The following is a 25,779-nucleotide window of genomic DNA, read 5'->3' on the forward strand; positions in this document are numbered from 1 at the left end:
AACTGGTGGGATGGGGAGAGGTTGTTGGACAGGAAAATGTTCTTTTCCATTAAAAAAATGGATTTTTTATTGATAGGGTTCATATTAAAGTAAATTCTAAAAAGTACTTATTAACATCATAATTTCTAATTGCTAATCTGCAATAAGCAAAGTAATATCTTTGATATCTCTGAGAAAAACATTATTCTCTAATACATTTGATTCGTAAGTTCTTATAAGATGAGTAAATAATAGAAAAGAAGGTTTTATAATCAAATATTAAATTAAGAATTTCAGGGCACACTGTTTTGCTCTGAAGGATTAGAGAAAAGACATCCGGCCCCAGACAGATAGTCACAATCAATTAGTCCAGTAAAGTCAAAACGTCATCTCCCATCCTGAAAATGTTGTCTCCCTAGGATCGCTGAAGAAGTTCAGCAAGCTTCTTATGATTTTGAGTACCCAGATGGAGAGTTTACTGAATCTAGAAAAAAGAAGATGTCAGATTGTACTGACATTATAAATGGCAACTTAATCAATATTTACAGAGCAGTCAACAATCCAGAATTGTACTGAGATTCCAAGGGAAACATTTCATTGAACATCATGGTCATATGTGATGCTTTCCAAAGATTCACATACATATATATTGGAAAAGCATACAATATCAATCCTTTAAATAATTTTTGATTATTTACTGAATGTAAATATAGAATGATCAAATAACAAATGAGTTTTTAACCATAGTGAATTTCTCAACCACTGTAAAAAGCTTGACATATATTTAAGAATGATACTTATATGTTGGAGATATATTATTTTATTTGTATTTTAATTTATTAAGCTAAAGTTTCAAAATAGACTCAGAGCTTCTGAAGGTGCTCTCAGAGTGCTTTATCGATATAAAATTGCGTATTGATACACTACCAGAGATTTTTGTTATCATTTTGGGTGAAAATTGGCACCTAAGCAATATGATTGGCTTAGAGGCCAAAATATTGTAATTTGTTTTTGTACTCAATTTTTTTCATTCGAATAAAGAATAAAATTAAGTTCAGTACTACTTGTGGGCTATTAAAGTAAGAAAAAAAACTGTTAGGGAAGTCAGAAAGTGTTCAAGTGAGACAAAGGATTTATTAAGGAAAGTTGGGGGTTGGTTTGAGTAACCAAAAAATGACCACAGAAATTACGCAAAAAAATTGATGTTGAGAAGGAGAAAACAGAAGGTTCAAATAATAATTATAATAATAATAAAGAAGTAGCATCATTTTATTCATCAAAAAGAATATTATTGAAAATGAACCAGTAGGAACCGAACTTGCTCAAATTTACAATGTAAAATAGGTTGCGGAAAATGTGCAAATCTAACTTACAAACAAGATTCATGTTAGCAACATCAGAATGCTCACCTGTCATTACAGCCTTGGCATAGTTATTGTTTCTGTCATTATCCGTATGAGGAACAATGCTAGGAAACTTAACAACAGAGCCTGAGACAAGTCCTATACGAGGGTGAGAGATTGGATCATCTTTAAAAACAAACGCACCAAAACTGTTGTTTTGGACGGCGTCATCTTCAATATCTCCAGTGTCATTGTTGTCCTTTAGCTCTCTCGAGCTGCCAAAAAAGGTTTAATAGAACAAAGATTCATTGTTGTCCTTAATGAACCTTTCTATTCCAGTTCCAGACTTCTCTCGGTTGCCAGAGCTATTAAACTACAACCCGCCATCAATTACATGTTGCAATGCTACCTGCTTTGCAAGCTTTAGGCAAACATTCCTGGAAGTGTTTTGGCAATTTGTATAAAACAGATGTTCGCAAATGTGCTTATTGAACTGTTCACCCTTTTCTGTTTCATAATTGAGAGCTGGGCCAAAACGAATTATATCTTCCTTGAGATGTGTCAAGTAATGAACTTTCAGCTTGGTGCAATATGCCTTGTGAAGCTCGTTCTTGGTTCCTTTATTGTAGTCAAACAATGCTCTGATCAAGTGCTTCACTGCATTATCTACTCTGATAATATAGTTATCAAAGTCTGATGTCACCTGACGAACGACTACCAGAGAACACAATTGGCCAAGTTCAACAAAGCATGATATTACAAGGTCTAGCTCATGATTTCCAGAGAATTCTGTAATCAGAATTACAGAAAGTATTTGAAGCAGAACCTTGAAATCTCTACCAAGGAATGAACCACTATGTCTCAAGTTTCGGGTGAACTTTCTTGATAGACCAGTTGATCGCGTGTAATCTGTCAAGAATTCTAAAAGTCTTGCTATTGTGGCTATGTCATTCTTAAGCACAACCTTAACCAAGTCAATCACCATATACTTTGCAACACCAAGAAGTATTGTGTGGAGGATTTCCACTAGTGTATTCTTTTCTGGATCAAACGACTGCAATTCTAATAAGTGGCCAGTCGAATGATCTCTAAAGCTTATCTTGTTTGCAGGCATGTTCATTCCAATTTTCAGAGCATTTGAGATCTCAGTGTCTCTGCCAGGTGACGAGTTTGCAAGAACATAGTGCTCTCGAGTTTGTCTCTCATGGCACTCACAGAAGTAGGACAAGTCCTTCACAAAGTCTTTTGCACATCTAAGTTCGATGTAGCATCTTCTGCAAGGAAATGTGGTGGCCAGCCCAAGCAATCCGCAAAGTTCCAAATGACATGACATGTCAGTCTCAATCCAAAGGATGGGAGCAACAACCAGAACATACTTCTTGTCTTCAGCGGAGAACATTTTTACACCTTACTCAAGTTTCTTAAAGTCATCAATGATTGCTGGCAGAAGAGACATACCATTTGCACCATCTTTCTTAGGAATTGTAGAAAGAAACTGGATATTTGCTATCGAATTTCGATCCTTAAAAGGCAAGGCAGTGCATCTCATTAACCAGCTTTCAAACGGATTGTACTGCTTTGAATGATTACCGGAAGTGTCGTCTGTAAAAAGGATGATTGAAACAATTCTAACTTTGTAAAATACTGCGTCGCGATCTACATTACTGGGCAAAACAGAAAGAGGCATAGACTTCTTCATTGGATGAACTCCAAAAAGAAGAAAGTCATGAGCAGGACTCAATCTGGTAAGGCTACTTGAGATACTGTAGTAGTGATCTCTTTCAACAGGAGTGGTGTCAACGTGAGAGATCTGCTCTACTCTAAGATCGGCAACAGCAACCTCAACATCATAGCATACAATCAAAATTGCTCTGACCAGATACCCTCTTGCAAAAATGTTTTTGTTTGCCATGTGGAATAATTCAACCAAAAAGCAGATGCTGCAATTGTTTGTCTTCAAGTAAACAATGTTTCCAAACCAGATATCTATACCATTTACAGTGTGCATAGACTGCTGAAAGAGATGGTGGGTTCTCCACTTTTTACCTTGTTCCAAACAGATCGATTGGTTTGGGGTATGATTGGGCATGGACGAGATCAACTTGGATTTCTTTGGGTTTGCCATAAGAAATCTCAAGTGGTCGGATGGAAGGTTAATGTGGGCGAATGCGTTCCCATTTGATCCAGGTACTGATATTCTTTGTGAAGAAAAGACAGGCATTTTAAACTTCTTTCTTGCCTGATAATTTAAAAGAGCATCAAAACGAGATAACTTAAATGTTCTTTCTATGGGAGTTTCTTGCTGGATCTTAATAATCAAGTTCATCGCAAGCAGTATCTTCTTCAACATTAGCTGGGAGATCATGTCATTATCCCCATCGATAAAAGCGAAAAGGATCATGGTTTGAAGATTGCAAAAAGGATAACAGCTTGTAGGGTCATTTATAGCGCCAATTGTCCCAAAGACTTCTTCTGGGATCTCAGAGTCATTATCAGTCATTGATACCTCATCAGCAGCAGCAGCAGAAGAAAACATGTCAGAGAACGCGTTGAAAACTGGATTACTGTTCATTTCAATATCGAAGAAATTATCGACAATATCGTTTTCCTCGTCTACAATGTTGTCTTCTTCATCCCTGATACTGGAGGAGTCATCTTCATCACTCAAGTAATCAAATGCATTAGCATCCGGAATAGTGTTCTCGACTATCAATTCGGCCTGCTCAGGTTTGTCGAGTACAGTATTGGTTGCCATTTGATTACTTATATGGTGAACCTTTGAATGCCTTTTCAGTAGCCAAGGCTTTTCGAACTCTTTTTTGCATTCAGAGCAGGTAAAAACACCTGAATTGATGCTAAAGTTAAGTTCGCCTTGCCTTTTAGGGGGGCAAGTCTTAACAATTTTATATGTTTCTTGTCTTGTATTCTTTTGCATAATAGTAAATTGATTGTAAAAACAAAGGGGGGGAAATGACTTTGCGAAAATAATTGAATTTATAAAATGTGCAAAGATCGATATTTAATGTCAGCAGACCAATTATAATTTTTTTACTTCTTTTCTTTTAAGAAAATATCACGTGTTTTTGTCTTCTTTTTCATTTTACTTTTCCACAAAATATTTATTATTTGCATGAGCTTCCATTTGTAAGATATTCCAGTATGCTTATAGTATTTATACACTATGCCAAAAAAATAGGAGTTTTAGAGGTGGTTTCACAGGTGGTTCCGGAGGGGAAGCCAGGGCGCGTTTTGTGTCCTCCCCCCTTTTTTCCAACCCTGAGTTCATGTGCATTTTAATACATCTCCGCTTACCAGTAGTTTTAAGATTCTATTAATATATTGATAACCTTTTCTTTTGCTAATATTTGTCTTTCAATTGGACAAAACTTCTTTAAGTATAGTTGAAATATTATATGCCATTGGTTACTACTAATTCATTGTTCTTTTAATTTAGATTCTTTTAAATATTTCTTGCTTAATCATTGTTTTTATTGGATAAGACATAATTGCACTGTAGTGTATTTTATAAAAATACATTTTTATTGGTTTCTCAAATGGATATATTTTTTATTTATCGTTTTTATTGGTTATTACACTACACAATTACATTTTATATATCACTTTTATTGGCTGTTATGATAGACATTACATTTTATACATCATTTTTATTGGTTATAAACAGTCAAATACATCATATACTTCCAATATTAAATATACTACTTTACACTGCAGTAGATAGTTACTTACAATTACCTCCTTTGACGGTCTTTTCAGAGATGACTGACTCTTGCAATGGATGCCCAATTTTGATGATATCTGGTGAAATCTATACCAACCCTCTTAAGCATGTTTGCATGTTTATTGTAAATCATTGTTCGATCACATTGCTGGTGAGAATCCAATTCCTGCCAGCACAATGATACAGCTTCCTCTGGGTAGACAGCTTGCAGTTGCTTTGGCCAACGACCGCACCAGAAAAGAGATGTTGTATCGCCACCATCATATGCAAAAGGCTGATGGCAGCATTTCCAATGTCTTTGATGGACAGGCATACCAGTCAAAGAAGCATCTTTTCTTGGGTGAAAATGACATTGCCATTTTGCTGTCTGTTGATGGGTTTGCTCCCCATAGTGTTCCGGGTTCGGTAACCATTGTCCATGTTACCAACCTTAACCTTCCCCCAATGATCCACTACGAGCGCAGCTGTATGATCCAAGTCGCGATCATCCCTGGTCCCAAAACACCTGCTGACTTCTGGTCATTCCTGGAGCCTGTTCTGAAAGAACTTCAGGTTCTCCAAGCTGGTGGAATGGTTGTGAAGACACCATCTGGAGATATTAGTGCAAAAGTCCATGTACTAATGACAACTGGCGACATCTCAGCTCTGGGAAAGATGGCTTGTCATGTGGGCCATATGAGTAAGGATGGCTGCCGCATCTGCCACATTGTGAGTCAATCTTCTGGCCATGGCCAATATTTCCGAATGCCATCTGCCATCACCATGCGCACACCGGAAAGTTTCAAGCACTTTGATGAGGTGACCTCATCCAGCAAAAAAGGGTTAACTGACCAATCTCCCTTCTCCTTACTGGATTCCTTCTCTGGTCCGTTCTTCTTTGCATTGGATGAAATGCATGGCATTTGCCACGGCATTGGCAAACAGGTCTGGGGGCTCGTGTGTGGCAAGTATGGAAAAGATCATCCTCTCTCTCTCTCCCTTGCTGCTCAGAAAGAAATTGGTACTGCCATGGTGTCAACCAGAAGAAGTATTCCGACATCTTTCCACAGTGCATGGATCAACATTGCAACAAGATCAGGGTACTTCTGGGCTGTGGACTGGGCTGACTTCATCTTGTTTGTTATTCCCACGCTTGTGGCAGAGCGTGTCCGTGACCAAGCTGCCCATAAGGCATTGCTTGATCTGGTGCAGACATGCAACCTACTCATGAACTGGGAGTTATCAGCAGAGGAGAAAACCTTAATCAAAATGTAAGCTTTAATTATAATTAATATTATTATTTTATAACTTGTGTTAACTTATCTTTTTTTTTTTAGAAATCTCGTCGCATGGAATGCGTATCTGGAAGCCTCACTAGCTAAAGGAGAGGTCCAGCTCAAGGTCTTTACGATCAACCAGTACCTCCTGCAGCACTATCCCGCAATGATAGAAGCATATGGTCCCCCAGAGCGTATAGTGCACGATCTGTTGAGAGGACGATTGGGGAATACTCGCAAGCAATAAAGAGTAATTTGGCAATTGGAAGCAATGCTGGCAACATCATGCTTGACTTGACACAGATTCGACAGATGAGAGTTGAAAATTCAATAACGGCAACAGCAACAGTAACAGCAACAACTCTCCTTCAGTATGACAATCCCTCTGCTGGTTGGCCAATTGACTGAGAAGGTAGTAATGTTGGTACTGATTCTGACATTGAGTTCTGGGGGCCTTTGAGGAACAGAACAATTGTTGATAGTTTTGGAGGCATTTCTTGTCTTCCAGAGCTTCTTCAAAAGTTCTACGAATCAAAGGGGGAAGAGTGTAGTATGATTGAAGCAGCCATTAAAACAAGCCGTAAGGCATTTGTAAATGGTTGTGTTATTGACTCTGCACTCGACCATAATTGTGTAAGAGAGGCACATAACGTCAGACTTCAGGTTCAGGTTGATGAAAACCGCAACATTGGGTAAAGCTACTCTCCAGTCTACAAGGATTTCTTTGGGAAGGTCGTCGTTTTCTTTGAGCACAAGCTCAACAACAAGAGGTGGCCGCTTGTCCTTGTCAATGTTTATGCAGTTCGTTTGGTAAATAGTATACCAGCAATCAACAATGGGCAAATGAAGCCAATGGTAGTTCACCTGGCAGATGTCAAAGAATTAGTTGGTTTGGTGAAGTCGGACGCGACTATAAACACAATAACAACAACAGCAACAACATATGTAGTGTGGCCAGAGCTTAACCGCAGCCCAAAACTGTCACTTGGTTCTCTTGCAGACTTATAATTTTTTTTCTTGTAATACATTATTTTTTTTCAAATTGTCTTAACATATTTTATCCTCCCAGCAAAAAGTTTAGATATTTTTCTCTCTTTTACCTCTGACTTTTAATAGTCATTAATTGCAATCTACATTTACTAAAAATGTAAAGTCTGTAGTTAAAATGTACTTTTGTCTATCAGGAGATTTAATTTTAGGTGGTCAATCTGCTTTTTGTCAACCTTTTCAAAAAACAGAGATTTTCCAGTTTCAAATTGGATTTTTGGTGATTTTTTAATTATTATAGGCCAAAAACAAAGTCACAAATACAAAAAACCGCCCCTATTTGTTGTAGTGATAGAAGCAGAATTTTGCTTAAAGACCATAAGCTCAAAGGTATTTATGCTATCAAAGTTTTTTATGTCATTGTGTTTATTAATCATACAATTCTAGTTTATAAATTAGTTTTTCATCATCTCGGTAAATCAATAAAGAGGTAATAACTACATGTTCCTCTTACAAAGAAACAGATGACTAACTATTTACTCCTCACTTGCAGAGATTTGGCTGCCTTTTATTGCAAATGCCTTAATAGAGTCAAAGGTAAAATTCTGTTAAATATATATAACTAAGTTTAATTACTAATTATTAGTTCTTCTGCTTTAGCTTTTCTCGAAATTCAAATCTTTATGCTCTTTGGGTTTATTGACATTTCTGGCACCAGGTCTCTTGGATTAGCTAGACATAGTAGTTTGCAGCAAACTGATCACGTAATTTACAGGTATAAGTACAAACAGCTATACTACTAGTGTTTCTAGTGGTATGGATATACTGGTGTGCTACTGCCTGTGAATTTTATGGTCCAGTCCAGCTTTTTTTTTAGCCTAATTTTTTTTGAAAATAAAAAATAAATTTTTTACAACCCAAAATTATTTGAAACAAATTAAAAATTTGAACCATTTTTGAAATTGTGCAGTACATTTTTCAATTGAAATCTATTGGCCAAGAGTAGTCCCCCCATCCCCCCACTTTTTAGTCCCCCAAAAAAATGAATTTCCTGTTATGGGCAAAATTCGCCCCGTATACAAGAATCCTTTTAAGGAACAAGATTATACAAAAAAATCTGCTATGGTGTATAGATACTAATCACCATATTCAGGATAGCACAATTTACCAAATATATGTGATATTTATGTAATTTCAAGTCGGTGTTTTAATCAATACTACACTCAAGAGGTAGGATCCTGTTTGAATATCACTGTAGGAAATGGCAGGATTTACACCTCCAACCTCGTAACAACACACCCACTGAGATTTTTTTAAACTCAATGTCCAAACTAGATTTAAAGTTGACCTGACTAAAATTTCCTAAAGCGGAATATGAAGTGTCCGCTCGAATTTACCGTGAATGGAAAAAAGGATGGATACAAAAAATTTGAAAAATGGGGGGTCCAGTAATTACAATTATAGGGTTTCAAAAAATGTGTTTCAAAAAAAATGTTTCAAAAAAATGTTTTTATTTTGGTTTCAATAAAAAATAGTACTAGGATTACGCGTTCTATATACTAGTAGCTAGTCTAGTGTAGCAGCCTCTCTTATGCAATAGATTGGGAGATAGACATGGTAAAAGTAAAGAAGAATGACTATTAAACAGAAACAAAGTATTAGTGTTATGACCTTTGAAGTAAATAATATGGTAAATTACCTTTTTATATTAGACAGACAGTGATATATGAGACTTACCTAAAGAGATGAGGGTAAAGTTATTAATAAAAGTAAAGGAAAAGACTGCTTGTTTAGTTATGTTAGGAGTAGATACCTTATAATATCACGACAGACAGCTTGGCATAGTTTGAAATAACTTTCTAATACAGTCTCATGTTGGAATCTCCATAGAATCTAATAAAAAAATATATATTAGTATCAATATGAAGTAGGGCATAATAAATATATTACTTACTGAGGGTGTTTGGTATGATGGACACTATCATCTTGTTAGATTACGCTTGAAACTTACCTTTCAGTCATGAGAAAAAAAAAGAAAAAGAAGGAAACAAGTAAACAAAAAAAAATTAGCTCACATTATTTCACATGATTTTTTTAGCAGTCATTTTTTGCATGATTAAAGATATGGTATCTCGAATTAGTTTACGTTTTTCTACATCTTTCGTTCCAAAGATTTTTAAACATGGAAAATCACTTCACAACAAAGAGGAACACATTCCTCACACCAATGGCTACATACAATCAAACATTTGTGTGCACCATCTGCGAAACCAAAAGAGTGTTAGAGTCCTTGCAAGGCCTCAGAAGACATTATACAAAAAAACATCCAAACGAAATGGGGGAGTATGAGAAACTTCTAAAAAGAAGGTAAGTTAATCCTAAAAGTAGGATGAAAAATACTATGTAATGTAAAGCTGAAATTGAGCATACCTTAACATTAGACCTGCTATGTTTGATGGCCCTTCTTCTGCAAGCACTGCCACTGCCACTACCACTGCCACTACCAACCTGAACAGTAATAATGGACCTGCCTCAATGGAATTTATTATTGAAAACCCTTAGGACACATATGACCATGAAATCTCTGACGAAGACGAATATAGTGATGATCACATTCTATCATAAGTAAAAATTAGTAATGCAATATTGAAATAGATAATAACCTGTTTTTTTTTGCTGAACAGTGATTCCTCAGATGACTATGATGAGACCACTGACAACGAAGACACAGACACCAGAGTAGAATATGATAGCCAGGATCATATCGCTAGAATGACAGCAGAAATGAGAACCTTCCAATCTCTTTCTCATGCCATGAATGCCTACTCGAACGAAGACAGCAGCAGACAGACATCATACTGGCCTAATGACTTTGCTGACATTTTTACTGGACCCACCCGTCCATTTAAATCGAAAGTAGAGTTTATCTTACATGCTCTCTTCTACGGCAATGAAGATCTTGCCTCAGAAAGATCTATCAAGAAGATCATGTTTGCCATGAAGATGGTCTTGGACATCTGTGAAGAATCTGGAGTAGCACTGGATTTTCTGATACCAAATGCTGTGATTAACTATCACAAGCAGAAAAAGAACCAGATCTCTGTTTTTCCTACTGCCAGTTTCGATGTTGTGAACCAAGACAATGAACAACATGTACTTTGGATGAACAAACCATCCGATTACATCAAGTTTACCATGACATGCCCCGGAAAATCATCTCAAATCTTGGCCCTTCCTGACTTCATGGAAAACCAGCGGTTGAATCTCAACCAAGGCGAAAAGTGGAAGAAGAACCCATTGCTCCAGCACCCAATGATCACTTCAAACGGAATGGACTACTGGGTGGGTAATGTTGTCGAAGTCCAAGGCTCCCCAAACTGGTATCTCCTTGAGAAGTTCTTCACCAAGGACGGATCCATACTTGCCAATACGTTCTAGGTTTATGGTGGCCACGATCCTCGGCTGAATCATCCTGATGATACTCACTTCCTGCGGTTTGGAAACTCTACGAACTTTGCTGTCTCTACCCTGAAGTATACCATTGAAGTTCATAGGATTATGTCTACTGTTCAAAAAGACAGCAATCTTTTCCTTGGACGTGGTTTCTCTGTTTCTTATTGCCCTGCCAAAATTGTCACCTATGCTCTTACTGGTGTTCAATCTGACTTGTGGCTCAACAAATCCCGTGTTGAAGAATTGAAGAGAAGACTTCCAGACTCTGGTTCGATGAAAGTGGTTGTCTGCCCACTTAATCTCTATTCCGATGATACCTCTGGTAATTCAACAAAGCAGTACAACAAGTATAAGAGTTACTTAATGTACTTTGCTGCGTTGCCACTTGAGACGAGAAACAAATGAGAAAATGCTCTTTTCATTTGTACCTCGAATCATACACTGAATGCCATTGAGATGTTGCCCCCTATTGTCAATGACCTCGTTAGGCTGGAGAAAGGTATTGAGATGTATTCTGAGGATCATAGTGAAGGAGTTCTTGTTGTTGCGCCCCTGTTGCTCTTTATGGGTGACAACCCTTGTCAATCTCAGCTTGCCATGCATAAGGGAACATCTGCCAAGAAGTTTTGCCAAAAATGCCTCATACCTTTGCCTCGTATTGAACAGGGTTCCATCCCTGACACTCCGCCATATTCTCCAGTTGACCACCATGGGTCAGAAGAAAGAACGAGAGATTTCTTGTGCACCTTTGCCAATGCCAATTCCCAGTCAGAGCTATATCTCAATGGGTGCAAATTGAGTTATATCAAGAATGGAAGTGAGGAATTTCTTAGACTCGAAGCCTTTGACCCTACCAAAGACATGCCTGTCAAAATTCTCCACATTATTCCTCTTGGCCTGACGAAATACTTGATGACTTTTCTCTGGAAACAGAAGATGCTGACTACAAGTGAAAAGGGGAGACTCCAGGAAGCTCTAAACTCTTACAAGACTTGTAAGAGTTACAGCTGAACATTCAGGAACAAGCTTCGCCACACTGGTTCATTTGTTGGACGCGATTTCAAGGAATTGATTCAAGTCCTGCCTGGAATTATGAGCAAGCTCTTTAGTGACAAACCATTGGCAAGTTTGTTCATTAAAGCCTTGCATGCATTAGGCCGCCTGTCGTCTTTGGTGTACATGCGTGGAGTTGACCGGTGCTTTGACTACTATATTGCCCAGATAAAACATGCTGTCACTGATGTAACAGATCTGCTTTTTCAACTGGATGTCCAGATTCACCAAAAAGGATTTTCTAAGCTAGACTTCACGTTCAAGCCAAAGGTCCACCTTCTGCATCATATCACTGACTATTGTGAATGAGTATTGATTACTGCTGAATCTGAGAGTAAGACTGAAGGATAAAATAATATCCTCAGCTATTCCAATCAAACGGATCTCCCTTTATGATATTATCTAATACACAGATCATCATACACATAATTGATTATTTATTATTATCACCATGACATGGGATATACAAATACATATACATTATATATATGGCATCATTATATTTCATCTACATATTTCTTTTATTATACAAATACTTAATTGAGAGACTACAACTACAACTATCTAATATTATGAAACATTACCCGAGTATCTGGGTCGGAATACTAAAATATTACCAATAGCATAAATGCTCTTCTTTACCAAAACTCTTGGACTGATCTGACTGGAGAAGTATCATATCAATTGGTCTTTCCGGATCTTTCCAGAAGAACAATACTCCTGGAAGATGACTCATCGTGATAAAGATTACTTAAGCACACACTGAATTACAAATTAGAAAAACATATAAATATCAGTAGATAGTTCCGTGTAGAAAGACAATCGAATTTTATCATTCTTTACTTTTCTTTTGAAATAAACAACCTACACAAGTTCTCACGAATTCTTTCGTCTATATTATATTTTGCTTTATTTTCTCCCCACAACACTGACGACATTGTTTGTTTTGATTCCGTGCTGCAATACAAAACTGAAAACGGTGAACAGTTCAATAAGTTCATCTGCGAACATTTATTCAAGACCAACCACCATTTCACCTCTCGAGACGTCGCTACAAGATTCGGCAAGCAATTCATCTGTTGGCATCTTTGTAATGGAGGATCGTATGTTGTAGAGAAACCAGCTGGTAATGGAACAAGATCTGTGAGAAGTTCAATTGGTGATTTTGTCAAGCTGGCCCCTGTCAATTTCCCAGGCTTTAATCTCCATTTCTTTGGTTCTCGTGTCAACAGTGACAATTCTGGGTTGTTGACTCCCACTTTGTGCAATACACTTGCAGGTGTTTTTCAATCAAATGGTCAATTATTCCTTGGTCAGGTAAAGATCGTTCAAGCAAGAGACTCTGCAGACAGAATGAGGAAGACGTTCTTTATGCAAAAGTACCAAATTGTTCCGAACAGCAATGTAAATTGCATCTATACCCCAGCCGTGATAATGGACAATTACAACAACATTGTGATTCTGCCCCTTGGAGGCCTGGTTGAAGTCAACAAAGATGACATCAACATCGTTCAGGCTGTTGATATTCACTTGTCCATTGGGTCTTCCAATAACCAAAAGTTCCTCAACGTTGCAAAATTCGGCATGTTCTGGTGGATGTTGATGAACATTGCAAAAATCTATTAAAAAAAATGACTTATCAAAAAAAAAAGTATTTTTCCCAATGGAGTTTGTCCAATAAAATCTCTTCTTTTCCAGCTCTCTTTGCTTCTCTCCCCCATTTCAGATTTTTGTACCATCTAAAATTTTATTATGACACTTAAAACATTACACTAATCCACTTTTGGCTCATTTATATCAAATTCGTACACCCAAATCTGAGCCTTAACAGGTTCAACTTAAAATTAGAACTCTAACCAATAGAAACAGCTGTACCATTAGAAATTACCATAAATGAAAGAAATGTCAGTAGGTGTGAAGTTATGAGTTTGTAACTTATGCTATTTAAAAGTCCATATTTAACATACTGACCTCATAACGAGTTATGAACTTGTAACTTTTATAGCCAATAGCATGCCTGTTTTAGCCTATTAGTTTTACTTTTTGTCAAATACGATTTATGGGATTTTCTATTATTTTGCATCTAAGCCAATAAAATATTCTAAATATGGCAGATCTATATCTTTTTAGATATTTGTATTCTCTTTATGATTGGTTTAACAAATGCATGATGTTTTATATTGAATTTTTTTGATTTTTATTGATCAAAATAATACAAACATAAAGAAGTATGCAAAGAAGAAGTACTAATTTTTATGATATTCAGTAACAGCTTAAGCTATACATTCATTAAATAATATCCATATATCTATTTTTATGTGATACTTTTTACATTGTTTTATCTAAAAAAAGCTATTCTCTAAGTACTATGATATTGATGAAGACATGTATATTTCTTAATTGATTCTTTTAATCAAAGAGTATAAACCTGCTTTGTGTTAACATTGTTATGCCTGATTCCTACATTTGAAAAAACAGAAGACAGATTCCCTGCGATTCTCGAAATCTACCAAGATCTCTAATGAGCATGCAAGCAATCTTAACAACCAAATTGTACTTTATGCAGATATTTTTCTGTCAATTCTTCTCAAGTTACTTTCTTTTGTCAACTTTGCTGATTCGTATTTTATTAATACTAGCCTTCATAGTTATTAGGTGTGTTCTTTTTAGAGACCTTTAATAATTTAGACCTTGTGAAAAAATAGAATTAAAAAAGACTTTTACAAAATAAAAAAACAACAATGCATTAAAAAGTAATCACAGTCATTACTTTTTGGTGGCAAAGACTTCTTTAAGTTCAGATTAAAAATATAAGTAATCTGTAGGCCATGTTTGCCCTTTTCCCAGTTTTGCAGTCTGATAAGCAGTTTTACATACTATATTTATCTAAAATGGCCTTCTGGCTTAAAAGTAAGACAATCCTGCTTGAATATCAGCTTCCGCGTACTAAAATAGGTTTAGTACATACTAAACTTAGTAAGTGTGTGTCGGACTTTTCGAGTTACGAGTTTTGGGCAGAAAGTTACGAGTATAAAAAAATACTCGTAATTCATTTTCTACAGTGCATATAGCATATTAAAATTAATTGTCTTTCCAATTTCTCGTTAATAAAGTACAGAATATACTGCTTGAGATAATTTTTTTTGCTTACAATAATATATTGCTTGCCTACTTAAAAAACTATTAGCTTTGATGTATATAAAATCTTGGAAAATGGAATACTATAGTAAAAACAAGATTATTCTTACAGGCAGTGTTGATAGGAATTATCGAAATCACCATATATGGGTATTTAAAAAGATTTAACCCCTCTTCTTTAGCAGGGGTAAAATATACGGACTTTAAAGCGAAATAACCTTTTTTGAATTTTGGAAATCACTATATATAGTGTTTAGTGTCTATATCAACACGGAATTCTATATCAATAAGGCACTCCAAGAGCACCTTGAGAAACAACTAATTGATTCCATACCGTGCAAGAGATATGAGCAATGTGGATAGCCAGATTTACAGAGATAGAACTAAGTACAACACTTTCTAGTCTACTGTGAGAACTGGAATTGAGAGAAGCTTTGGTGCATCACAACACGCTGGCGTTTTCTGTTCAAATATATCTATATCAAAGATCTCAAAAGACTAGTAAAGGTTATCAATGCTTGCTTTGTTCACAACATATGCAAAGAGAACAATGACGATGCCAATTTTGAAAACCATGTTTTTGTTTTGGGAGGTCGTGTGATTGACGTTAATGGTGATATTGCTGCTGATATTGAAGAGAAGTCCAGTGAAAGAGATAGACTGAATACCATTGAAGAGCAAAGAATTCAGATTGAAGGATACCTGAAGAGGGAGAGAACTCTTGCAGATACTAAGCAATATTCTGATAAATTTCAAAAAATAATAAATATATATATTTTACAAAATTTTACTCATTATTATTATTATTATTATTATTTCTAGAAGCAAAACGTTTATTGAGTATATCAAATATGAAATTTATTCTAGTATCACTTGCACTAATATACTGAAAAATCTCTCTAATATAATTACTGACATTATCAGTCTCCCTTTCTGCTATATTAAGACGCCTAATCAAAGTTTTACCTTGCGCCCAAAAAACAGCAAAGTTCTTCTGTCTCTGCTGCATGTTTCTTGCATTTCTTTCCTCAATGCGATCCATGATCTTATCCCCTCTTTGATCGATTCTGGATCTGATTCAGCAGCATGGGATCTCTTAACTGCTGTTCTCAGTTGTTTCTTCATAACGGCATCTTATTGTACCAGCAACAAAAGTCATCATGTCATCAATAAACTCCACCATCTCCTTTAACAGACAATTGCGGCTTTCTTCTTCAGAAGCGACTTCCTCCATTGGTACCTCAGTAAGTGATTGGCGAGTTTTCAGAACAAGAGTTAGGATTTGGCTCCCAGAAGAGAATGTTGCCGCAGAAATTATCTGGGGGTTGACTTTCAGAATATCCCCCACATTTTTGTAATGTGGGCAGTTGGTGTTGGGTGCAACCCCATTTTTATCAGTCGACTGGAATCAGTCGAATTGCCTCTGGAACTTTGCCTCCAGACCCTTCCACTTTTTCTAAAGGGCATTCTTGCTACGGTGGTTTTTTGATATGGATATTAAACTATATTTCAACAGCATCCCAGATCTTTGCCTTGATCTGCACCCGGCTGCTACTGTTCTGCACACTTTGCATTCTAGAAATCTCGAGCACTTTATCATAGTAGTTGACAAGTCTCTGCTCATCAACCAAGGTCCAATTTCTTTCTCTGAATCTTGTCAAAATCTAAGCTTCAGCAGAAACAGATCGCTTGGGTTCGTCTTCGTTCTGGAATTTATTTTCACCCATGAAATACTTGTCTAAAACGTAAGGTACGTGAAGAGAAGACAGAAATCGTGACTAAGGGCTAAGTAAATCAGCTACTTCCATTCTTCGTAAATCATCCCAAATACTAGTAAACTCATAGATCTATCGGCATCAAAGGTATTGGTGTTTGCGTTATAGAAGTTGATGTTATCTATTTTTTTTAATTAGGTAGGTAAAAAGGTGTTTTACGCATTGGTACCTCATTTTTATTAAATTAAAACTATACATGAATATGCCATTTTCTTGTACTTTTAGTAGTAAAACACTAAACCGCATTTGTGCTTCTTGTGATTTATCCAAGCCGCTTTTAGAATTAAAAAGCTTGCTAAAACTTTGGTGAGGACTAAAGTCAAATCCAAACTCTTGGCTGAACTTGCCAAATTAGGATTATTCTACCATACAAAAAAGGGAACCACCGCCAAGATTTAGGACCTTGGTGGGTACTTGAGAAACTGACACGTAGAGTACTTGAGGGAGCAGGTGTAACTAATTATGAGTCTACTATAAGGAATGACGTTCGAGTTAAATAGAATTTATGACCAGGTTACTAGCTAACAAAGGGTCAATAAAATACTGTTAAGAGGAAACGTTCTAAAGACAATAGAACTGTACTCAGTATATTTCTGTGAATGTAATGAACATCCACACACACACACACACACATATATATATATATATATATATATATATTCATTTATTTATATATTAGCAAAATATTGATATTAGCTTTATCCCTGAAATTATGGATATAAAATAAGTTTAATACATTACTTTCATACTATAGAAGCAGTAAGAAATATATTATGTCATGCATTGCTTTACTGATAGCTAATCTCTCTGCATAGCATTTAAAATCTGTAAAATTCTGAGGAACAGGTTGATGATGTCCATATACAGAGACGTAGAAGCCATAATATAATCCTCGGGAGAGTATCGATTGAAAATCAAGAAGGTATCAAAGATAATGTAGCCACTGAAGATCACAACACCACCAATAGCCATCGCTAGCTCAATTCCTTTCGAAAAAGGAATAAATATCTGTACAATACCAGCTAACAAGAGGACCCAGATACCAGCATATAAACTAAAAGAAAAAGTCAGGATTTAAGATTAAATAATCTACAAAGCCTAAGCACAGCTTACATTGGACCCATTCCTGAGAAATCCCACTTTGACTGGAGAGTAAAAATTGTCAAGCCAAAAAAGACACCCGCAGTAATAACAAGAGCTTGCAATACAATGGTCTGATCATAAAAAGTGACTGGAATGAAGGACAGGTTAACACATGATTTAACCGGGGTTATAATTCAAGAAAATGCAGCCTTACCAACAGTTCCAACCAGTTGACTCTCAAGGAGAGTAAAGATACCCAAAAGGACGTAGTTAAGAGGAGCAGAACGGGCCTTCCACATTAGAAGAAGAAGTACGCCAAATGAACCAAACATGGAAGTATACAATAACCAAGGGCTATTTATTATATACAATCTTATTAGTATTATTTTCTTTTAATGTTATAGCTAATGTCTTACTTGGTCTGAACAAAGTGCTTGGCATTACTGTTGTACAAGTAAAAAGCTGACATAATAACAGTTCCAAAAATCTGGGCAGTCAAGATGGAATAAACCTTGCGAACGAATTCTTAAAGAATTATACAAGAATTAGATTAAGATAAACTTGTTAACTAAAACTTACGGAGACGAATCTCGATGGAGCTATTTGCAACAGTAGTCTTATACATGTCATCGTTTTCTTCTTCCGATTGAAAAAGAGGTTGACGGGCCTCTTCTTCATAATTAGGTGGGGGGGCAGAGTAATGCTGCGGAGAATTGTATGCCATGATTGAATGAAAAGCTGAACAAGCCGAGAAATGCGGGGATGAAATTAGCAAATGTAACAAGTGAGCTTCACTTTGCCCGTCACACTTTAGTAACTATTGTTTTCTGAATGTCATGAGCCTATTCAGCTTTCTTCTCGACACTACATTATGCCAAAAGCCCAAAGAACCAAATCCAAGCTCAGATCTAAAGACTCGAGTATAAGATCTCGTAAATCTGCTGTAGACAATAAACAAGTGATTGAAAAGCCATTTGATAATGTGCAGATCACAGTAAGGTTTTCTTTGAAACTTGTTTAATTATTAAGAACGACTATTAATCACAGTCACTTGTTAGACAAAGGAGTCTATAGTTGAAGAACTAGACAATGTAGCCAGCAAAAACTTGAAGAGAAAGATTCGTCATGATGCATGGCTTGAAAGTATGTTTAATCATTTAATCTAAATAGAAGCACAAAGACTGATTAATATCATTTACACCTTATTAATTGTGAACTTTTTTTTAATAATAATAGAGCTAGACACTTCTTATAACGCAAAGCAACAACAAAAGAAGAAGGCAGACAAAAGAAAGAATGGATTGAAGACTGACCTCTCATCCTTTTCTGATATTCTCAACACCATAAAAATCGAGCCCAAGATTCCTGTTCAAGAAGTTGAAGCAGCTACAGCACCAGCGCCAGTTAAACCTGCTGTCCTTCCATCCACATCCTTCAAGAGCAAAAAGGCACGGAAAAAGGCAGAGTACGTTGAAGCATATTGATGAGTAAAATCATATTATTAACAATGTGCTTTTATTAGAATGCAAGAAATCCTTCGATTTCAAAAAGTTATGCAGCATTCGGCCTTTCAACAGAACCCAATGGCAACTATTAGACAACATGTTCAGAACACCTTTGCTAACGAAATTGCATAAACCATATATTTTTGCATTTTGATATTCTCATTTCTCTTGTTCATCTCATTAAATTTTGATTTTTTTTTCTTTTTTTTTAAAAAAAGTAAATGAATTCCAATTTAAAATAAGCAGTTAATAATGGTGTGGTTTCTAAAAGGTATCCGAAAATAGGAGAAGCCTTAGCAGATATGGTTGTTTTCACTGTATCTTCTTTCTGATTTTTCAGAAAAAGGGAATTGCCTTGTATAGAAGAAAATGACCTACTTTGGAATTGTTGTTTACAAGGAAACAGTATTCAAAGCCTTAATTTTTTTTCTTTAATCATCAATAAAGGCACACTGTATAGCACATTTCTCTTCCACATTTCTCTTTTTCTTTTTCAAAACGAGTCTCAATGGTCTACTCTCCCTGGACATTTCGATGCTGTGGATGTATTGATAATCGGATAGGCAGCATGCTTGCATGCATATTATGGGCTGTAAAGTCATTAACAAATATCCAGGCCAGTCAACAAAGAACTTATACTTCTTTAATAGGCGTTTAGCTTTTACCTTGCTATTTTGGCGTTTATGGGAAGCAGCCGTAGGTATATTTATGAGTTTAATTTGTGCATTCGCAACCATTATTAAAATAATCATAACAATGATTTAAATTATTAGCGTTCTTTTCACATCTTGACAAAATCCCGCTGATCGTGTTTGGTGTCATCAATATCTTCTTTGGCCTTGTGAGTTTGTCGGGTTTTATTATTCTAATCGTCCGAGTAAGTCGCACTTGTATAATAATGACACATACGCACACATATTTACTTTGCTGAAGTCTCGGTATTTTGCACCAAGAAAATCCCTTGTGTACCTCCTTGTGTTTTCTGCTTCAGCTGTCTTGGTAGACTTGTTTATAAATCTTGTCCTGTTCGGTGTTGATAAATCTAGCTTTCAAGAATGGTGTGTCGAGCAATCTCTCTACAACTTTAAAGTCGATTTCCAAAAGAGTACCAATATAACCACCGTCCCAATCAATGCAGACTCGGATTTTTACAATTGTAACAGACTCTATGAAGATGAGTTCAAATGGTCTCTGATGGCCGTAGTAGGAATCTTTATCGTCTATGTAAGATTTAATCTCATTATGTTTTTACACGAACGAATAACAATAATTCAATTGGAAGTATCTTAACTTTGAAGAATTGTTAGATTCATTGGATTCTCGTAATTATGTCTTACATCCAGAGCTATCGTGCCTTATTTTCCGTTGGATATCCTAATGGCTCGATTGTCCCTGTACCACTTGAGCCTGTACTACCAGCTCCTCCTATGGTAGAAACCATGCTTAACATTCCACCAAAAAGAAAGGAAATATTGAACTATCAGAATGTCAAACCAGGATCTCTTAAGAAGATAATCGGTCGTTTCCGGCGTGAAAATATCCCGTTTGCGCACGAGAGATGGGACAAATTAGGACAAGATGATTTTACAGGCGATCACAAACACGAATCTTTAACGACACTTACAAATCTTACTTCAAACGCTGACCATAGCACAGAATCCTATCTTGAACAAGAAGGCCATTCAATTACACCAAAATCTTCACGTACCTTTGTCTTGTACTAAGGAATATATAAACACGCCACTAAGAATCACAAATTATAAATTTACCAAAACATCATATACCTCCTATTTATCTGTATAATTTAGAGTGCCAACCATTTTCTTTTACATTTACTAGCTATTCCTTCTTACACATGTAGTATTATCATGTTATTTTCTCCATAATCAATATACAAGTTATCAGATTGAACTCTGTTGTACAAAATAAATATAGAGACTAGCCTTCATAGGTCTCCTTGGTATTTCTATTTGTCCACGTGCGCTATGATGGGATTCACTGTCACTGTAACAAACCACCATAGATTTTAATATTTGTGTAGAAAACTTGAGAGAAAAGATGTTAAGCAGCCCTTTTTTTAAATATATATATATCATATTAAGCTAATAGGTTATGAGACAACCCTTTCATTCACATGATCCTGTCAAGAGTGGGTATTACTTACCTAGAAATTGATTTTACAAGTCAAATGAATTTTTTTTTGGCTGGTTAAATTGCTATGGCTCCGAAGATTGAAAGTTCAACGTTATCATTAAAAGAAATTGTTCAATATTCTTTACAATTCCTTGTAATGGAGGACACAAATAGCTTGAACAAACGTCTGAAACTCGTTTATTTTTTGTTTATTTATCTATGCAGTTAAATAGAGCAGGTTTTCATTTATTTCTCATTCAAAATAGCTGATTAAAGACAAGAACTTCCACTTGTAAATGAATTTTTTTTTGAATGGCTTAGATTCAATGAATGTGTGTAAGATTCTTACACAAAGGAATCCAAAAATTTTATTCTCAATATTATAAAATAATACTATCTGATAACACTTATTGCTGTATTCTTTCTTATGCGATATAGACATCATAATTTTACACAGGCAAGTATATTAGCTCGAAAATATACACTCGAAAATCAATTTTCTAAAGATGATAGTACATTTGAACTTAATTAATTCACTACTGTATCAGTGAAAAAAAAGACTCTAGTGCTATATATTGATATACTGTACACTGGTAGTATATCACAAAGTGTTCAATATTACAAGTATAATGATATGTGGATGATCTGTATTTTCCGCGGATAGGCTAGTCAAAATATCTGTGTAGCAATTATTGAATGTACAAAGTCAGATCCAATAAAGTTGTGGAGACACATTGGCTGTGCACTTTATATGTAGCAACGTGCCAGGGACTTATCACCAATGTTATGCGAGTGTTTCTGCAACGTGCCTTTAACACCAGAACTTGCGGATGTAGGCCAAACTTGAAAATAGTATAAAGAGGCAAGAAATTTCACACCTTCATTTTGATTATCGAAAATACAAAAACAATCAAGAAATGAAGATAACCTTGCTCACCGTATTTTCGTTGGCCACCATCTGCTCATCAGCTCTTGCTGGCAGCACTAGCAGCACTAGCAGCTACAAGCTTCGGCCAGACCCTGAAGGTCAATTCCCTCGCTTGGGTGCTTGTCCTGATGCTCATGCTTGTATCTTCCCTCCTGATGTGTAAGTTTCAATCGGAATCAATGTCTACAAGAGGTCAGTTAAGCTTACCCTCCTTCTATTTCTATTTTCCAGTTCGCAATTTATCCCTGGAGCTTACTTTGATCTGAGAGTTGAGCTTCATGCTTATGACGAGGATACTTCCAAGCCTACCCCTGCTCCTTATACTCAGTTTAAGACAACTGTTCGCAAGAACAATGGCCCATGGTCCGATGTCAACCGTTACTTTGATCTCCCAAATCCCAAGCTGGAGGAGTGGAACTTTAGCTGGGTTAACTCCATCGATGCTCACCTTGGTACCATAAAGGATGGAAAGCCCGTCTCCCCTGTCAATGTTGCAGTATCATCGCGTGCCTGGCGTAAGCTCAAATTTAAGGAGGCTGGTTCTTATGAAATCAAGGTTGAGTATGGACCCAAGCAATCTTATACCGTAAAGTACACCGTTGTTGAGGTAAGATCGTAGGCTTCAAACAAGAACGAATTATGTCTCTTATATGTCTACTAGCCCAAAAAACCCAAGCAAAAAGCAAAGAACGTTATTTTGTTCATTTCCGATGGTACAAACACTGGTGTAAGTTTAATCCGTTCCTTGGATTTTTTTTTAAAAAAATACTCCCAAAATGGATATAATCTTAATTTGGACATTTTCTCAATTTGGTGCAACCATTATAGATGATCACCGCTGCTCGTGCAGTTGCAAAGGCACATACCTCTGGAAAATACCACGAATTCCTTTCTTTTGAAAGCTTTGATAACCTTGGACACGTTATCACGAACTCGGTTGATAGTCTTACCACTGATTCTGCTAACTCTGCCTCGGCTTATTCTACTGGTCACAAATCAAGTGTCAACGCTCTTTCTGTTTATTGTGATTCCTCAGAAGATCCTTTTGATGATCCCAAGGTCGAGTCTATTACAGAGTTGATCCGTCGTCGTCAACCTAATAAGGGTAAGTATTGGATAATTATACCTCTGACCATAAATTAACAAGTGGATATATAATTTTTAGCCATTGGTATTGTCACCACTGCTTATGGACAGGTAACAGAATAACTTATATATTTAATATATCTAAATTACAAGAAACTAACCATTCTTCTTTAACAAAAAGGACGCTACTCCTGCCGCATTTGTATCTCACACCCGTAAAAGATCAACCTATCAAGAGATTTCCGATCAGATTATTAACGGTGTTCCTGATTGGACTGATCCTGTTATCCCTGATGTTTGGTTGACTGGTGGTGCCGAATACTTCAAGGGTCCCCTCAGTTTGAACGGAACAGATTACTACAAGGAGTTTTCCAAGAAGGGTTACAAGGTTGTTCAGAACAAAAAAGATCTTAACAATTACAATGGCAAGGACAAACTTATGGGTGTCTTCCGCCAAGGAAGTCTTGATGTGTAAGTAGTGTATTCTATTAAATCCAGTTTGTCTAATCTATTTACTGTCTTATGACGGACTTAGTTGGTTTGAGCGTAACTTGTATGTCAATAACACTGTGGGTAATAAAGCTGCCCCTGATATGAGCGGCAAGGATGCCCTAGGTAAGTTGAATACTTAATTAGATGGGTAGATTATTGGATCTAATCTCCTAATCTTGTAGGCTCTGACCAGCCTGGTCTCGAAGACATGACTATCAAGGCATTGGAAACTCTTAAGAAACGCGGTGGCGATGATGGGTTCTTCTTGATGTCTGAAGCTGCATCCGTCGACAAAAAGGTAATGCCGTTAGCGAATGAAAGACATTATGATTGGCTTGTTTGTTGATACAATTATATTTGGGTAGTTGCATGTATTTGATTTTCCTCGTGCATTTGCCGAATTGGTTGAGCTTGATGTTACTATCAAGAAGACTGTCGAATGGCTCAAGGTAACTAAAATAAATACTATGCATACCTCGAGAAAATGGAGTCTTATTGGTCTACTTTAGAAAAATGGCGAATACGAGGATACTTTGATCCTTGTAACAGCCGATCACGCTCATTCTTTTGACGTCTGGGGATCTGTTGATCGCAACTACCTCTCTGGTCATGTTGATAACACCGCCAAGCTTAACTCTATTGGTGTCTATGGGCAGTCAGGATGGCCCGGTTATTTCGATACCAATGGAGATGGTTTCCCAGATAATTGGACTCCAAACATTGTCTTGGCTGCTGGTACTTCCAACGGTCCTGACCATTACGAAGCCTGGAACACTTCCAAGGATGAAATTCGCAACCCTTCTATCACTGGTCCCGACAAGCTTACATATATTCCTAACCCTGAGGACGCCGCTGGTGATTACCAGAGTAAGCGAAAAACAGGCTTTGTGTATTCAAAAAATTTTCTAACTTTTGTGATTTTATTTATAGAGGGACTCAAGTGGAATAGTAATCTCCCTACTGAAGAAAACCAGGGTGTTCATTCGATGAGCGATGTCTTCATCTATTCTAACGGTAATTTCGATTAATTTCTGAGGAACACTGAATTGTATACTAATTTATTGAACGCAGGCCCTGGATCAGATCTCTTCAAAAAGACCTTTGAGAACTGGGATCTCTTCTTCAAGATGGCTGAGGTATATACTTTATCTCTTTATGGATAAAAGAGCTAAGATCCTTATTAATTTGGTATTTTTTACTTGTTTAGGCAATGGATTTGCTTAGACCTACCAAGAAAGAAAACTAGGCTTTTTTTCTTTCTTTCTGCCAACAAACATCCTATAGCGTTTGGATTGTTCGAGTACAGCCACTATATATCTCCAATTCAACCTTATAATCAATTTTCTATCTATCTATCTATCTATCAATTGATATAGGCATCTATTTATCTGATAAAATTACCCTTTTTTTTTAAATAATAATAATAATAATAATAATAAACAAAACCTTTCCTTCTTTATTTTACTTAATAGCCAACGATCTCCCACATGTTGTTTTTCATGGATCTCATTGGTCCAAATATAATTTCTTTTAAGAAATTGTATTATTGTGGAATACCAAGATCAACCTTGAACTTCTGTGTATCTTGAGTCATAGAATACTCTATCTCTAAAACCATAATAGATAAATGTATCATAAAAGTCCAAATTAAATATATATATACTAAAATATAGATAAGAAGAAATATACCATGTTTAACAAGAAGTATTCCAAGAAAAAAAAATCCCGTAAAACATTAATGAAATTTAAGCTTTATAATACGAAAAACATCCTTTTATACATAAATATATAAATAAGGCATAATGTTTACAAGATTAAAAGGTGCCTCG

The 25,779-nt window shown here is 36.2% G+C and overlaps 8 protein-coding genes across 8 annotated transcripts; 6 read left to right on the forward strand and 2 right to left on the reverse strand.

The window, feature by feature from the left end:
- Positions 1 to 1,248: 1,248 nt before the first annotated feature.
- PHYBLDRAFT_173163 (C2H2-type zinc finger transcription factor) lies at positions 1,249 to 4,257 on the reverse strand (the record flags this gene model as incomplete). Its single annotated transcript, XM_018436957.1, has 4 exons — positions 1,249 to 1,597; positions 1,649 to 1,695; positions 1,717 to 2,705; positions 2,781 to 4,257. 4 exons carry the CDS (start codon positions 4,255 to 4,257, stop codon positions 1,249 to 1,251), a joined length of 2,862 nt encoding a protein of 953 aa, XP_018286788.1.
- Positions 4,258 to 5,736: 1,479 nt separating this feature from the next.
- On the forward strand, positions 5,737 to 8,150 carry PHYBLDRAFT_173164 (hypothetical protein; the record flags this gene model as incomplete). Its single annotated transcript, XM_018436958.1, has 9 exons — positions 5,737 to 6,311; positions 6,378 to 6,516; positions 6,567 to 6,708; positions 6,730 to 7,009; positions 7,136 to 7,305; positions 7,606 to 7,694; positions 7,823 to 7,901; positions 7,965 to 8,079; positions 8,117 to 8,150. 9 exons carry the CDS (start codon positions 5,737 to 5,739, stop codon positions 8,148 to 8,150), a joined length of 1,623 nt encoding a protein of 540 aa, XP_018286789.1.
- Positions 8,151 to 9,486: 1,336 nt separating this feature from the next.
- On the forward strand, positions 9,487 to 13,436 carry PHYBLDRAFT_150341 (hypothetical protein; the record flags this gene model as incomplete). The annotated part of the gene is made up of 7 exons (XM_018432458.1): positions 9,487 to 9,671; positions 9,746 to 9,819; positions 10,000 to 10,664; positions 10,743 to 11,079; positions 11,164 to 11,751; positions 11,836 to 12,080; positions 12,684 to 13,436. 7 exons carry the CDS (start codon positions 9,487 to 9,489, stop codon positions 13,434 to 13,436), a joined length of 2,847 nt encoding a protein of 948 aa, XP_018286790.1.
- Positions 13,437 to 14,701: 1,265 nt separating this feature from the next.
- Positions 14,702 to 17,223, forward strand: PHYBLDRAFT_173166 (hypothetical protein; the record flags this gene model as incomplete). Its single annotated transcript, XM_018436959.1, has 9 exons — positions 14,702 to 14,720; positions 15,199 to 15,303; positions 15,436 to 15,589; positions 15,771 to 16,102; positions 16,144 to 16,192; positions 16,465 to 16,580; positions 16,862 to 16,865; positions 16,949 to 17,029; positions 17,079 to 17,223. 9 exons carry the CDS (start codon positions 14,702 to 14,704, stop codon positions 17,221 to 17,223), a joined length of 1,005 nt encoding a protein of 334 aa, XP_018286791.1.
- Positions 17,224 to 17,521: 298 nt separating this feature from the next.
- Positions 17,522 to 18,431, reverse strand: PHYBLDRAFT_173167 (hypothetical protein; the record flags this gene model as incomplete). Its single annotated transcript, XM_018436960.1, has 5 exons — positions 17,522 to 17,777; positions 17,837 to 17,954; positions 18,021 to 18,160; positions 18,223 to 18,331; positions 18,386 to 18,431. 5 exons carry the CDS (start codon positions 18,429 to 18,431, stop codon positions 17,522 to 17,524), a joined length of 669 nt encoding a protein of 222 aa, XP_018286792.1.
- Positions 18,432 to 18,677: 246 nt separating this feature from the next.
- On the forward strand, positions 18,678 to 19,535 carry PHYBLDRAFT_183176 (hypothetical protein; the record flags this gene model as incomplete). The annotated part of the gene is made up of 4 exons (XM_018438727.1): positions 18,678 to 18,800; positions 18,865 to 18,949; positions 19,043 to 19,271; positions 19,329 to 19,535. 4 exons carry the CDS (start codon positions 18,678 to 18,680, stop codon positions 19,441 to 19,443), a joined length of 552 nt encoding a protein of 183 aa, XP_018286793.1. The 3' UTR covers positions 19,444 to 19,535.
- Positions 19,536 to 19,819: 284 nt separating this feature from the next.
- On the forward strand, positions 19,820 to 21,035 carry PHYBLDRAFT_173169 (hypothetical protein; the record flags this gene model as incomplete). The annotated part of the gene is made up of 5 exons (XM_018436961.1): positions 19,820 to 19,903; positions 19,962 to 20,007; positions 20,085 to 20,188; positions 20,245 to 20,535; positions 20,619 to 21,035. 5 exons carry the CDS (start codon positions 19,820 to 19,822, stop codon positions 21,033 to 21,035), a joined length of 942 nt encoding a protein of 313 aa, XP_018286794.1.
- A 1,326-nt stretch (positions 21,036 to 22,361) lies between these two features.
- PHYBLDRAFT_136301 (hypothetical protein) lies at positions 22,362 to 25,407 on the forward strand (the record flags this gene model as incomplete). The annotated part of the gene is made up of 13 exons (XM_018429777.1): positions 22,362 to 22,531; positions 22,604 to 22,973; positions 23,034 to 23,099; positions 23,201 to 23,477; positions 23,538 to 23,569; positions 23,640 to 23,929; positions 23,994 to 24,073; positions 24,133 to 24,248; positions 24,316 to 24,399; positions 24,460 to 24,817; positions 24,881 to 24,964; positions 25,022 to 25,086; positions 25,158 to 25,407. 13 exons carry the CDS (start codon positions 22,362 to 22,364, stop codon positions 25,194 to 25,196), a joined length of 2,031 nt encoding a protein of 676 aa, XP_018286795.1. The 3' UTR covers positions 25,197 to 25,407.
- Positions 25,408 to 25,779: the final 372 nt, after the last annotated feature.

This window comes from Phycomyces blakesleeanus, assembly GCF_001638985.1.
Source record: "Phycomyces blakesleeanus NRRL 1555(-) unplaced genomic scaffold PHYBLscaffold_24, whole genome shotgun sequence".
In the NCBI taxonomy this organism is placed as follows: domain Eukaryota; kingdom Fungi; phylum Mucoromycota; class Mucoromycetes; order Mucorales; family Phycomycetaceae; genus Phycomyces; species Phycomyces blakesleeanus.